The sequence below is a fragment of the Mus caroli genome, unplaced genomic scaffold (genome assembly GCF_978045245.1).
Source record: "Mus caroli unplaced genomic scaffold, Mus_caroli_1 scaffold_7, whole genome shotgun sequence".
NCBI classification, from domain to species: Eukaryota; Metazoa; Chordata; class Mammalia; order Rodentia; family Muridae; genus Mus; species Mus caroli.
This window is the reverse complement of record NW_028227262.1, coordinates 57,936,718-57,951,761: the sequence shown is the minus strand read 5'-3', so window position 1 is coordinate 57,951,761 and position 15,044 is coordinate 57,936,718. Positions and strand designations below refer to the sequence as shown.

The 15,044-nt window shown below is 44.9% G+C and overlaps 1 protein-coding gene across 4 annotated transcripts in view; it reads right to left on the bottom strand.

The window, feature by feature from the left end:
• Iqsec1 (IQ motif and Sec7 domain ArfGEF 1) overlaps nt 1–15,044 on the bottom strand; it is a 322,487-nt gene that overhangs the window by 206,421 nt on the left and 101,022 nt on the right. For all 4 annotated transcript variants that reach the window (XM_085840296.1, XM_085840297.1, XM_085840299.1 and 1 more), the window contains exon 2: nt 7,256–7,285. In XM_085840296.1, the coding sequence (XP_085696422.1) occupies nt 7,256–7,285 (30 nt within the window). The remainder of the gene's footprint in view (nt 1–7,255; nt 7,286–15,044) is intronic.

Here is a 15,044-nt window from a genome sequence, read left to right as displayed (position 1 = left end):
AATACTAAAAATAAAACTCAAAGTCCCAATCCAGCCAACTAAAGTAGCCACAAGTCCCACTGACTGAAATTCAGCCTGGCCTGGCTCTTACAGACATGGTGTTTGCAATCTCCTAGTTGGCTCTTTCAGATGACAAAGCAGGAAATAGTCCAATCATAGCTTGATATATCCAACAGCAGTCATCTCTCCTTTTGGCTTCAAGGGGAGTTCAAGTGATGATGATGATAATGACAACAACAAAACAACAATGTCGGCAATGATGACAGACCATGAGAGCTTCCACATCAGTGGATCATGGAGACTGATAGTCACTTGTTTGGAGAGTCAAGTCAATAGACTGTTACAATGTCCTTTTCAATTTTGAGTCTGAGAAGCTATAAACTTGGCTGTAAGACTTTACCATTCTATACACACAGTATCCAACTGCTTTCATCATACCAGCCTAACTAGTGTCAGAAGGATAGTAGCACCACACTAACTTTTTGCTACTATCACAATTGCCACCTCCTAAGACACCACAGGGCACATTACTCACATCTAAGGGGCTGGAAGAAGAGTTTTCCCTGAATTCCTCCAGATTTCCTACCAAAAACCTTGTTACAGAAGGCAGTGGGTTGATACTTTCATGGTGATGAAAGCCAAAACTAACAGTGAAGAATCATACTGCCTGAGACACAGTCCTTCCAGTAGGACTGAGAGGTGGAGCTTTTCCAATATACCCTATTTCCTCTGTGCTACTATAACAAAATGTCCTAGACTGGGTAATTTGTAATCAACAGAAATTTACTTCTCACTATTTTAGAAGTCCAAGACCAAGGCACTCAGGAACTCAGTGCATGGAGAAAGTTCTCTTTCTCTCTCTGATGGGGCACTGTTTCCTCATGTGGCAGAAGGACTGATCTGAAGTCCTTTTCCCAAAGGTACACATTCCATGCCAGAGGGCAAAATGTCATGGTGTCATCATCTCCTAAGGCCCTTTAGGACTCTTCCCCTAGAGGTGAGGTCTCAGTGGAGAGTTTGAGGAACACAACCATCCTAACAACCGCACCAGACAAGTAAGAGTTGGCATTATTTGTCTCCTCCAGTTGCCCCTTGCATGAAAGGAGTCTTTAGGTTGAAGTGAAGGACATTTGACAGCAATTAAGAGCATAAAGACTAAAGGCACTGGCAAAGGTAAATAGGAGTGTTTGATTTTAGGTGTTTTTTTTTTTCCTTTGACATGATTCAAGAGATAATATAGAAACATGAAACAAGTGTAAAGCTGATGTTGGATTCCTCATTGCAAATCCCTGTAACTCTGTGACACTGTTAAGTGAGAGGTTAGGATAGAGATATCCAAGAACACTGTTTGTGTTACAGAAGCTAAACGGCAGGGTGGTGATCACTGAATAAGTGCACCCTTTTGGGAACCACAAAACAAACACACAAACAATCTAACACAGCTCTACAACACACCTAAGACCAAAGGGACAGGAATAGAATGTTTCACCATAAAAATAAGCTGAATAGAACAGAAGATGATCCTGTAGGGAAAACAGAGCAAAGACATAGAAAACCAGGAAAAAATGGCAGAAGTCCTCACTTATAAGGGAATTGATTAAGTAGAAATACCACAGATCCTACCAGCCTAAGTAGGATCTCGGGAAATATGTCCTAGACAAAGGGAATGACAAGGACAGAGGTCCTGGGCATCCATGAACTCAGAGCAGGAAGGTCAGAAAGCTAAAGTGTGATGACCAGAGAGCGAATGGAGAGATCAAAGACACTCTGAGGATGGGGCATTCTTGTTTCTGTGTGAAGTGGGGAAAATTGAGGCTCAGGGAAATGGAGCCCTTCTGCTGCAGCCCATACACCCTCACACATATGGTTCCAGAGTCCTCTTGTGCTCAAACTCCAATCCTGGGTCACCAACAGAGTCACCATCTCTAAATATGTTCTTAGTGAAACTACAAATGAGAGCTACAAGGTTTTAGAGACAGGCAGACTGAGTAACTCAGTCAAATCTCCACTGAGTCATCAGTAGGCCTTCCATCCCACCAGTCTCTCTGGACCATCTCCTGTGCCGGCACCAGACTATTCTAAACACAGAAGTGGCTTTTTGCATCATTTGAATTTAACTTGAATCTGATTTCTGAAATGTCTTTCTACCTATGTTAAGGAATGGGCCAGCAGTGCCCCCAGAAGCAAACAGAACACGAACACACACACACACACACACACACACACACACACACACACTGCATTGGACATCAGTGTTGTTTTCCTGTAGCTAGTTCATACTAGAGGGAGGTGGGAGGCTGCTGAGACTCAAGGAAGCCAACAAAACTGACCAAAAAATGCAGAAATTTTTGACTTGAAAAGCTCAGAAACTTATAAAACACATGAGTCCCACTCATGAGGTTCTCTTTAAAAAAAAAAAAAAAAAAGAAGAAGAAGAAGAAGTAAATGATTGAAAACTACTTAGTGCAACTACCTATATACTGTACAGGTTGCTCCAGGGATGTCATTTTTATGAACTGTCATCCACACTGGGGTGATTAAGGTGTTCAAGCATCACCCCATAGGTAAATACAGTAGACTCAATGGTTCAGTAGAATATTGATTTGGAGGGAAATTTTGTTGAGCTGTCATCGGTGCCCTGTCTGGAGTGAATAGGTGTTTTTTTTCATGTCTCCCCAGGAGAAGTCACACAATACAGTTGAAGACCCACATGGCTCTCACCTTTTCTTGCACTCTAGATATAACAAAAGGAATATTAATGAAATGGAAGTCTTTCCTGAGAAAATTGCTCAGGATGTGGTACTAAGAATCTTAGAAAACAGAAAGTAAAAAGCCAAGCTGTGGAATGAAGAATGTCCCCAGAAACTTCAATCAGGATTACAGAAGGAGTGTAGGATGCACAGTGGAGAGAAAAGTGGAAACTCTGCAGCTGGGACTCTAGCACTTTCTGTTCAAGACAACAGGGGTTCCCTCAAACCCTGCTCAGATATTCAAAGAGTTGTGCCAGCAAAGACTAGTAGAAAAAGGAGAAAGTAACACAGACACTGAATGTGACTCATATACTATGTGCTACCACACCTCCACTTTTTTGTTTGTTTGGTTGGTTGTTTGGTTGGTTGGTTGATTGGTTGTCTGTTTGTCTGTTTGGTCCATGGGTCTTGAGGATGGAATCCTTACTCCCACATTCTCATGGAGCACATACATGTACTAGATCCACTGGGTTCCATGGCCTTAGTGAGAATAAGGCGTGAACACAGTATGTGCTCAATAAAGACTCCTAATTTAGTGTGATCTCTGAGTTCATTCAGTGTCAGATCCAAGTTGACAAAGAAGTTTCAAGAAGAACAGATATAAATCCAGAATCATCTGACCCCAGTGCCTATACTGATTCCATAAAATGCTAAGCCATGTCTGTGCACACTGTGTGATAGTTTCTGTCCAAAATGCATCCTGAAAGCTTTTATGTTACAGGTTTGGTCTCAACATAACACTCAGGGTTCCAAGATGGAATCTTTGGAAGATATAAGGGATAGTTTTATGTCAATTTGACACAAGTTAAAGTCATCTGAGAGGAGGAAACTTCAATGTAAAAAATGCCTCTATAAGATTGGGCTATAGGCAAAACTGTAAAGCATTTCTTAATTACTGATTGATGAGGGGGCAGCACACTGTGGGCGGTGCCACTCTGGGTTGGTAGTCCTGGGCTCTATAAGAAAGCAGGATGAGTAAGCTATGGGGAGCATGCCAGTAAGCAGTACTCCTCTATATCCTCTGCATCAGCTCCTGCTTCCAGGTTCCTGCCTGTTTGAGTTCCTGTCCTGACTTCCTTCAGGATAAACTATGATGTGGAAGTGTAAACCAAATAAGCCATTTCCTCCCCCACTCGTCTTTGGTCATAGCATTATCACAGCAATAGAAAGCCTAAGACAGAAGGTGATTAGATCGTAAGGGCTGTGACCTCATTGATGGATTAATCCATTTATAAATTCGTATGTTAACAGGCTATTGAGAGGTGGTGGAAACTTAGGAGGTGGGACCAAGCTGGAGGAAGCATGTTACTCCAGCAGGTCCCTGAATGCTATGTTTCCCTCCCTATCCTATCTAACATTAAAGAACTGCCTTAATGTTCTGTTTTGTCAGAGGCCCAAAACAATGAGGTCATGTACCATGGATTATAGCCTCTGAAACCACAAACCAAACCAAATTTTTCCTACCTCTAAAGTATGTTTCTCGGGTACTTGTCACTGCATGGAAACTGACTTATATTCATCTCAAGGCAACTGGCTCAGTCTTCATTTGGTTACTATGGGCAAGGCTACAGAAAAATCCCCAGCCTGTTTCTCTCTGGTCTCCAAAGCCAAAAGCATGGCTCTATTTACCTGTCATGGCAAACTCTCCTACCCATCTGTTAGTTTTCATATTGGCCTTATGAGGAAATGAAGAATATATTCTCATCTGGGGTTTAGAGGTGAAGAAAAGGGCCCAGATAATTTAACAGGCCATCTTGGATGAAGCAAGAGACATGCTTACCAAAAGTCCAATTGTTTTCACTAACACAAAGCTCAGCTTCTCCAAGAAAAGCCCACTCACTGCTTAGATGAGTAGTCCTCCAGCTCCTGTTTCCAACCCTGAGTTGCTTGATGCTCCCTTTAGAAAGCATGTCACAGTTCAGAGGCCCAAACTAGAGGGACAAGCTGCATGGAACCTCCTTATTCAGTATTTTCCTAACCATCAGCAGCAAATTTTCCACATATCCATGAGCTCATACTTAAGAAGTAGGCACATGTTCTACCCTGGACAATGCCTGTGATGGACAGATGCAGCCATTCAATTATGCAGGAGTTTGTTAATACAAATTTCTGAGTCCCTGGCCCTTGGAGTCTGAATTTTCTGCAAGCACAATGGGCCCCTATACCATGCAAAGGCTTTACAGTGAGGCATGCATGTTCTGCACTAGAAGGCTGCAATGTTTGAGATGAGGTATGTGGCATTCATTGCCCTCAACATCCTTGAGCTGAAGGAACAGAGCAATCACAGATGTCTGAAGGGTAGGGTGGGCTGTGCAATATGTTAGGTAGGCTGTGCAGATGAGGCACATCCCTCATTGAATATTATTTAGTCCTCTTCCTGAGCACAGACAGCAAAGTTCATTTCAAAGGATTGACAAGCAGCCAGTAAAAGAAAAGGTGCAAGGTTGACCTGTGCAAAGTGTTTGCATTTTAAACAGCCTCGGCGGCCCTCTTTCCTGCCTGCCTGCATCTCTCCATTCCTCTAGAATCCAAATTCTACAACCCTCTCTTCTCCCAAGCTGCCCTCCCTCCACTAAAACATCATTAGAGGATTCAAATTCAGGGCCTCCAGAGCTCTCTCTAAATGGAATCGAAAGTAGACACATGGTCCCAGGAACAATGACCAAAGTCCTGCGTTTGCAAAATTGTTCAGAAAAAAAAATGAGTCATTTCATTTGTGGAAAATGAATACATCTGATCTTGCAACGTTTTTGCCTGGGGAAAAGTGGTGCACATGAATTCCCAAACACGCTCATGCCCAAAACAGCTCTCTGCTAAAGAGGCTTAGAGAATCTGCCAGAAGGCGGCAGCTTGCGTCATGGGAATTCAGGAAGAGTACCCCCTCCCGAGTAGAGCCCCAGACAGAGTGAGGTGTCCTGGCTATGGGTATGTGACCTTCACTCTGAGCAAAGACAGTTATCTCTTGGCATCCGTTGCATCTGCCTTAAGTGACAGGCAATCCGAGCAGATTGTATACAGTCCACTCACTGTCCATGGGAGAAGCCCACACCCTAGACACCAATCAGTTCCAACCCTGTAGTCAAAAATTCCTTCCTCTTTAGGCCACTTTATTTTTAGCTAACTGTTTGAATGAATAGTATAGAATACTGTTCATGCAGGATGATCACTAGGTACACACCAAAGCAGCTCCCAATCCTAGCTGCCAAAGAGGTCATCTTATTAGTGTCTTTATTTCTTTTCACCTCCTGTATTGTCTCACATCTGTCCTTTCTTGTGGAAAGGGAGCTACAGATACACAGGCTCTCTCCCCCTGCCACCTCCTTAACCATTTGTTCCTTCTGAGCTTTCCTTCCCCCAGTACAAGAGCTTCCTTGTTCCTCACATAGTAGGGCCACTTTGGCTGCTTCACTGATTGTGTCATCAAGTTGTTCTAGTCACCCATCTGATCCTTCCTTCCATCTCCACCCAGTCTCTACCACCCAGGATGTCTCCCCTCTTTGATATCAGCTCCCGCTATTATCAGTCTGGACAGTGTATGGTCTGTCCCAGGCTAATCCCCTCAGCACTACACACAGTTCTTTTAGGACTCTCCCTTCAGCCCTTCTTGATGTGTCTCTACTTCCTGATGGATGATAGATCAGGGGCTCTAGGAACAGTCCTTTCATTTCACACAGACTCTCTCCCCTAGTTGCTGCCTATCTACTCAGGAGATAGTCACTCTGCCCTCCATGTCTCATCTTCAGGTTACCTGGAAAACCCTTCAACACTGACACCCCAGTTCCACCAAGCTGGACCTAGAACCACACACCAGCCATCTTAGCCATCACCAGGAGACCTAGAAGTCCATCAGCTTCCCAAAGGGTTCAGAGCCCACAGTCTCTTAAATTGTCTCGTAGCCTCTCCTCCCTATCATGATGGTCTCTATGACCCTTTTGCTTCCCCGACTCCTGAGCTGAGAGCTGACAGAGGCAGAGGCACTGAGATACAGAGCTCCTACTCAGCTCTGCCCCTCCCTTTGGCCCAGTCACTGTTCTCACTGCAGACAGTACACCATGTTTATTAGGTGGGGTGGGAAGGGACAGAAAACTCCCTGCATTCCCTGCCCCATGGAGATGTACCCATGTGATAGTCAAGTAGTGAGAATCTGTACCAAACCAAACATCCTAAACATTATGCCCAGCCCAGCCGCAACAGTGACAGTGTAGAAACTAGCTACAGTCCTAAACTAGCCACAGTTTAAGCACAGGAGGAAACTATCAGCCTTAACAAGGAGAAAAAACTACCACTGCACATACTCTAGAACTTATTCTAAACCAGGAAAAACCCACATGATAAATGCAGGTCTGTGTGTGCCTAGATAACATGCCAGAACCCCTGGGGCAGCAGGCCAGGTCTGGACAGTGGTCAGGGGGGGCAGAGGGACCCATAGGGAAGAAATTAAAGCACATAGTTTCTGAGAGCCACTCCCAAGACAGAAACTCAGAAAAGGAAGATGAAACACATACCTGATGCTGCGAGAACTTTCTTCTTCAGACCTGCAATAAGAAGAACACACACTTAGACACCACACCTTCATTCAAGTGAACCATAGGATACTACTTGCAGAGACACATAGGCTTCTCAGCTATTCCTGAGTCCTGTACCCAGCACAGCAGAATGCTAGCAGGCCCAGTCCCAGCACAGCCTATGTACATTTCATATGACTCCACCTTGGAAGCCATCCCTCCTAGAACTCTTGGGGCTTCATTCCCTTTATTATTTGGACCCATGTCATTCCAGGACTTGGTGGCAAACTCAGAGAAGCTTCTTGTTCAGAAATGCTACACAGGGCACATACCAGAAGCTAGATAAACGAATGAGGAAGAGGCTGAAGGCCTCCCTCTGTCCCTAGAAGGAGTCCCCAGAGTGATTCCCATTGCTATCTCTACTTTCAAGACCCCAGAAATCAATGACAGGCACTTCTCAGAACAGACAAGACTAAATGTCAAGAACTTAGATATTAGATTCTATTGTACAAATCCAACAGCGCCACCTTCTTTCTCCACTAAAAGAAGGTGAGTTGAGGTTAAATCCCATTATGACTTAAGTCCTGAGTGAGTGTCCCAGATGACCTTGAACAGTGGGCTTCCTGGGTTAAGGAGAAAACACCACAGCACACATTCAGGAATTTAATATCTGGCTACTCCAATCTGGATTTTATTGCCAGAAAGCAATGAGAAATAAAAACGTACTTAACTGAAGCCAGATAGCTTATCCTTCTGCCCAAGGCCTGTCCAGCAATATGATCAGCAGAAGCTAGAGCATTAGTGGAGAACTCTTTAGCACATACAGGACCAAGACAGCTTCCCCCAGCAATATGCCTTTCTGACCAGTCTCAGCCTTCTCCATGAACTATCCAGTAACCATGAGAAGTAGAGCAGGTACAGTGTCCCCTTTATCTGTGGTGGATGTGTACTGAGGCCCCAGAAGATGGCTGAAACCACAGTTGGTACCAACACCTATGTGATAATTAATCTTGACTGTCAATTTATTGTAATTAGCTACCTCAGACTACTAAAACACTCTCCAGGGTGTCTGAGGGTGTCTCCAGTGGTGATTAGAAAGCTCTGATCTGATCCACTGATAGATTCAAATTTGGGATGTGGTGGGGCTGCACAAGGTGGGACCTGGTTGGAGGAAGTGGGTTACTAGGGCTATGCTTTTGAAGGGGGTGTGTGGGCCCTTGCCCTGGTCCTGGTCCTGATCCTGGTCCTGGTCCATCACTCCTCTTGGCTTCCTGACCACTGTGATGTGAGCAGCTTCATTCCTCCACACACTTCAGCCATTATGTTCTGCCTCACCACAGTCTAGAACAGGGCAGCCAGCTCACTATGGATGGAGCCCTCTGAAACCCTGAGCCAGACTAAACCATCCTTCCTTTAAACTGTTGGCTTTAAACATTTGTCATGGAGATGAAAAGTCTAACCCTTGCTATAATTTAGTGTCTGTACTGGCTGGTTTTGTGTCAACTTGACACAGCTGGAGTTATCACAGAAAAAGGAGCTTTAATTGAAGAAATGCCTCCATAAGATCCAACTGTAAGGCATTTTCTCAATTAGTGATCAAGGGGGAAAGGCCCCTTGTGGGTGGGACCATCTCTGGGCTGATAATCTTGGTTCTATAAGAGAGCAGACTGAGCAAGCCAGGGGAGGCAAGCCAGTAAGGAACATCCCTCCATGGCCTCTGCATCAGCTCCTGATTCCTGACCTGCTTGAGTTCCAGTCCTGACTTCTTTGGTGATGAACAGCAGTATGGAAGTGTAAGCCAAATAAACCCTTTCCTCCCCAACTTGCTTCTTGATCATGATGTTTGTGCAGGAATAAAAACCCTAAGACAGTGTCTTTTTCATTTTTATGGGACACTTTGGCATTATGACCATAAATTCTGAAGTTTGAGGGATGACAGAAAACACATCGATTTCTTTTTCCTCCCCATGACTGCAGACAAATGTTTCATTCTTACCATACCTCTGCTATGATTTTCTTTAATAGGTCAAGAACTTTGCCCTTATCACTAGCATTAGACCTGATAAGTGGGACCACGAATAAGGGACTAACAAGGGGAGCATATACAGCATGGAGACACTGGGCATGTCCTAGGCAGGATGAAGCAGGATATAAGATCTTATCACACTGATCAGTGTGCAATTATAAACACAGCATGAGGGCTGAAGAGAAGGCAAAGAGGGTAAGAACCTTGTTGCTCATCCAGAGTACCCAAGTCCTGTTCCCAGCATCAACATCCAGTGGCTCATAACTCCTGTAACTCCAACTTCAGAAGCTCAAATGCCCTCTTCTGGACTATGTGGGCACTTGCACACATGGCACTCCCCCAAACACATATGAATAAAAATAAATATTTCTAAAGGACAAGTCATTTTTTTTGTTAATACACAGCAGAATTGTTTTTCTGGAAATTTTCATTTAATATTTTTGGATTGTGGTTGAGCATAGCTAATTAAACCACAGAAAGCACAGTCTTAGCTAAGGAGGAACAACTGATGTTTCCAGCAATAAATGTTCCAGGTGCATAAGTACTACTGAAAAGGCACTGGCCTCCTAAGCAGCAATTAGGCATGAGTATTAGCAAGGGTCACACTGGTCTACACAAGCAAGGGAAGTGATCATGGGATATGGGAATATGCCCACGTGGTCCATCCCCTTGCTCCAGACACCTAGGTACAGGTGCAGATGAACACTAGGGAGTTGAAGACTCTATGAAGCCATTCTAAGCCTGAAGACAAGTCCACCACAGAATGGGAAAGGCAATACCCAAGGGCAGAGACCAAGAGTTCTTGTACTTTACTTTGTTTCCATTTGATCACAGCTAGGAGAGAAGAGAAAGTATGCAGGGAATAACAAAGGGAGAGGGAGAGAATGAGGACAAATGTGTCATATGCACATGTGCTCAGGCACATATCTCAATCCTAACCTCCTTCTAGGTTGCCCTATCTTGGGAGCCTCTGGGGAGGCCCATACTGGGAGTGTCTGAGGCTTCTTGTCAAAGCCTCAAGGCTGAGCTCAGGTTTTCCATCCAGCACCACTACAGCCCAGCATTACAACAATACTCTCTCCCTAGTGCCAGGGACACTGTGATGGTTTAAGTAAAAATGGGTCCCATAGGCTCATATATATATGAATGCTTAGTCACAGGGAGTGGTACTATTTGAGAAGGATTAGAAAGATTAGAAGATGAATTGTTGGAGTGTGGCCTGGTTGAAGGAAGTGAGCCACTGGGGTGGGTTTTAAGGTTTCAAAAGCCTATGCCAGGTCCAGTCAATCAATATATTTCTCTCCCTTCCTTTCTTCCTTCCTCCCTCACCTTCTTTCTCTTTTTCTCTGCCTGTGAATCAGGATGTAGCTCTCAACTACTTTTCCAATACCAAGTTTGCCATGCCTGCTGCCACGCTCCCTGCCCATTGATGATAATGGACTAAACCTCTGAAACTGTAAGCAAGCCCTCAATTAAATGCTTTCTTCTCTAGGAAATTACCTTGGCCATGGTGTCTCTTCCTTGGCCATGGTATCTCTTCACAGTAATAGAACAGCAACTAAGACAGGCAGAGCGCTCTGGTCATGCTGCCACTGATCTCCTAATATAACAAACTGAAATGGTCTCCTCTTTCGATGCCTCTTTCTTTCTGTGTTTCTCAGAAACACAATGCATTCTCTGAAGCTCAACCTTTTCCTGTTCCCCTCAAAAGGCTGGTACCTAAGCTGGGCCTTGAACCCCACAAAGTCATAAGGAAGTAGTTTAGGTTGTTGCACAAACACAGATAGGTCCTAAATGTTGCCACACAGTAAAAACTAACTCTGACCCTGAGCAATTCCATATGTCCTCCAGTGGTGGCTAACTGTGGCTATCAATTTGTCTGGATCTGTGTGCTTCTTAGTTTTTATTGTCAAAATGACACAACCTAGAGTCAAGTGGAAATCTCAATTGACAAATTGCCCAGATCAGACTGGCTTATGGCCAAAGCATAAGAGGCACTGTCTTGATGGATGATTGATGTTGCAGGTCTCAGACAATTGTGGGCAGCACCATCTGTAGGCAGGTGGGTCTGGACTGTATAAGAAAAATAGCTGAATGTGAACCAGTGAATGAGCTAGTAAGCAGCATCCTTCCTTGGTTTTTCCTTCAGTTCTGCTCCGACTTCTCTTGATGATAGATTGTGACCAGGGAGTTGTAAGCCAAAATAAACTCTTTCCTCCCACAAGGTGCTTTTGATCAGAATGTTTTATCATAGCAACAAAAAGCAAACTAGGACACCTCCATAACCTGGCTCCCCTTAGTTTTTGTGAGTCCCCCTGTGATTGCTTTGTATACTGTCAGGGACCTTGGTCACTCTCTTTGAAATCACAACCAGTATGATCTCTGTAGGAAAGTCTTTTGTGTGAACTCCTTGCCACTGCTTTCAGGATGTCTCCAACTGTGGGTGCAGTTCAACAAACATGAAGATGGAAGGCATTTGCTATCTTAGTAATTTTGAGGTCCTGTATCATGCAGCCATAGATAACTTACACATGGCTTCTTCCATTACCTCCCTCATAACACACGGAAGGCAGCTTCCACCTAGCTCCCACTTGAGGCTCTTCACTGCTGCCTATCCACTCAGTAAATGCCCATCATGTCTACTGTGCAGCCCCAGGGCTCACACAGGCAGAGACTTCTTGTTATGTTGCTGAGTTTCAGCAAGGCCATCTCAGCCAGGAGCCCTAGCAACCTCAGATGCTGCAAAGCCAAGAGATGCCAGGTAACAAAGCAGAGCTCTTAGCTGCCAGTCTGTCTAGGATACCACCCAGTACTGCTCCAGATTGGCTTCCATGTGGATTCTAAAGACATTTAGCCTGTGTGAGCCTTAGTTTCCATATGGATTTTAGAGGGGGAAAAAAACAATTAGTCTTCAAGAATATAATAAAGAGAAAGCCCAGGTGTTCAGCACATAGTAGCTGCCAACAAGCTGTGTTATTTGCCACCTGTCTGCAGGTAAAATGGAGACTATATGGTGTTCCAGCTATGAAGCTGCTTTGTGGCTGCTCTGTGGCTGATTATGGAGCTTACAAAGATAGTGGAGACTTCTGAAACAGCTTCAGCATTTGAAGAGCTGGACCACACATGGGCCTGACATGGAGCAAGTCAAGACATATCTGTGGTGGGAAGTTATGGCAAAACAGCTCATTCCTCATCTCACATTTGCAGGATGGCCCTGAGTTGAGTCACACTGCTAGTTCAGGAACAAAAGCAGCCAATAGAGACACAAGAGGTTGAAAGCTGTGGAAACTCTGAGGAAGATGAGCTCTGTATGATTCATGTGTAGGTATATACATGCATGTGCCCATATGGGCATGCATCTATGCATGAAGAGTAGTAATATGTGAGCTTAAAGGTAGGCATGTGTGCCTGTGTGGGTATGGGTCCATGTCTTCGTTTTGCATAAATATGCACATTAGCATACATGCATGCCAATTCATGTGTGTGTTTGATGGCTGCATAGGTATAAATGTATGTGGAGGGATATGCATTGTGCCTGTGTGGTATGTAGTAAGTGTGTACTTGACTATGGTTCTGTCATCAATGAACATGAGAAGAGGCAGCAGAAGATCAAAAGCATTCCTGAACCTACTGGCTCCTTCCAAAGAAGATAAGCACTCAGAAAAGGATGGATTTCAAAATTGAAGGGAACAGGTGATAGGTCACAGCAGCTACCCTCACACTTGCTGACAGGTCTTAAGGCCAAGATGATCCATTCACTGTGCATGTGCTGAGGTCCTGGATGCTATAGTTTATGTTGTCTGAGAGACCAGGAGGTGAGCAGTGATTTGAAAGGGGAAGGACAAGGACAAAGTGGAGAAGAAGGTGGGTCAGCCCAGCTAGTATCAAGTTGTCACCATGCTTCACCTGTTCAGGGCTTCAGCAAGCAAAGAAGGCCAGGTGCTGGTAGTTGGCTGCTCAAGCTGGTATACACTGGCATGCCCAGTCCTTGTGAGCCTTACTAGACTTCAGCCTCTGCAAACTGAAATCTTTATTTCCAAGACAGCTGGGGTCTCCATGGGAGCTCTGCAGCTCTGAATAAATGTCTATACAAACAAGGAGGTCCACATGAGCAACACAGGGTAGCATAGAAAGAGACTCTGGGTGGCAGAAGATACAAGTGTCTGCTTCTCACATAACAGCTGACACCATGGGATTCCATGGCAACAGCCGGTGGGTAAGTTGTTCAGGCTGGTCTGTTCTCTGCTATGGGGAATCCAAACTTGATCCCCTGGAGTACTGGCATCTCAGTTCTAACACCCACAAATAATCCCCCATAGACAAGAAGGGATTCTGCCATCTGCAGGCAAGTGCCAGGATTAGTATAAATTCAAGTCTGAAGCTACCACCAGTCTTAGCCTAAGAAAAACAAGTAAAAATCAAGTGTAATCTGCCACACGAGGTCATTGCTGTTAAACTCTTCAAGTCCATGGCACACTGGCTTTCCTATGCATCTTTTGCCGTAGTGGAAGTGCTGCAGCTGACTATGTTCTGTGTCAGCCTTACTCATATGCTCCCTCAGCCTCTCAGACCAAGGTTTGCCCCTCTCCATCCACTCTGGAGCACTTTGCCCTGAACATTCAATCCAAATTCTACCCCAATACTCATAGCCAGGAGACTCAGATCTGTTCCCCTCTATTCCCCTGCCTCTTAGGAGTCTGATAATACCTCTGGTTGCCTGTTTCAGCCACACACACTCTACTCTATGTCCCCCACTGCCGGCATCCCAACTTAGAAACTGCTGTCCGCCTGCCCGGGAGCTGCTCCTGGCTCTTGAATTAAACACTTCTCTTCTATCATTCACACTCCACTACAGATACCACCTCCTAGGATCCAGGCCCTCACTATGTTCTCCTCTCAATAGCTTGGTCCATCTAATTATGATTCCACACCACATTCCCCCACCTGTCTTTACAGGACACATCATACTCTGAAGCAAGCTATCCTAGTTGTCTATCTGCTTCCTGCCTTCTGCTTGGAGAGGGCAGGTAGGGTCTGCCTTATTTAGCAGGATGTTTCCCATGGATTCACCATGGAATGCTTCAGATCATTTGCAGCAACAATGTCACAGGGCAGTGCCCACATTCATGTCACCCTTCCTTGCTATTGTACAGAACTATCCTCCAAGCCAATGTGCTTCCATTTTCATCAGGTCATCAGGACCCACTTGCTAAATATTATCATGGCTGGCATTCCCTCAGAGAAGGAGGTGTGGGGAGGGTCATAGGACCCTTACCTGAGTAGCCAGCCATTCCTCCCAACCAGCTATATGCAATGAGGCCAACAGCATGTGGGCCAGGATATATAAAATGGAGAAGACTAAGGGAAGAGGGCTCCATCTATGTGCCTATGGGGAAAACATCATCCCTGCTGAGGAAAGACTTTCCAGTGTGGACTTTCTTGGAGTGGGAGCACCCATACTCTTGTAAGTAACTTCACACCTAAGCTCTGTAAGGAAGCCCAATTAACTCATTGGCTTCCCAGAGTGAACGTGAGTGGAATCATGCCTGCTTTTCATTGGGACTTTAGGGACAGTAAAAGATGTTGTATAGCTGGGCGTGGTGGCACACGCCTTTAATCCTAGCACTCGGGAGGCAGAGGCAGGCGTATCTCTGAGTTCAAGGCCAGCCTGGTCTACAGAGTGAGTTCCAGGCTACACAGAGAAGCCCTGTCTCGTAAAACCAAAAAAAAAAAAAAGTTGTATATAACTTGCTCACTTTTGGA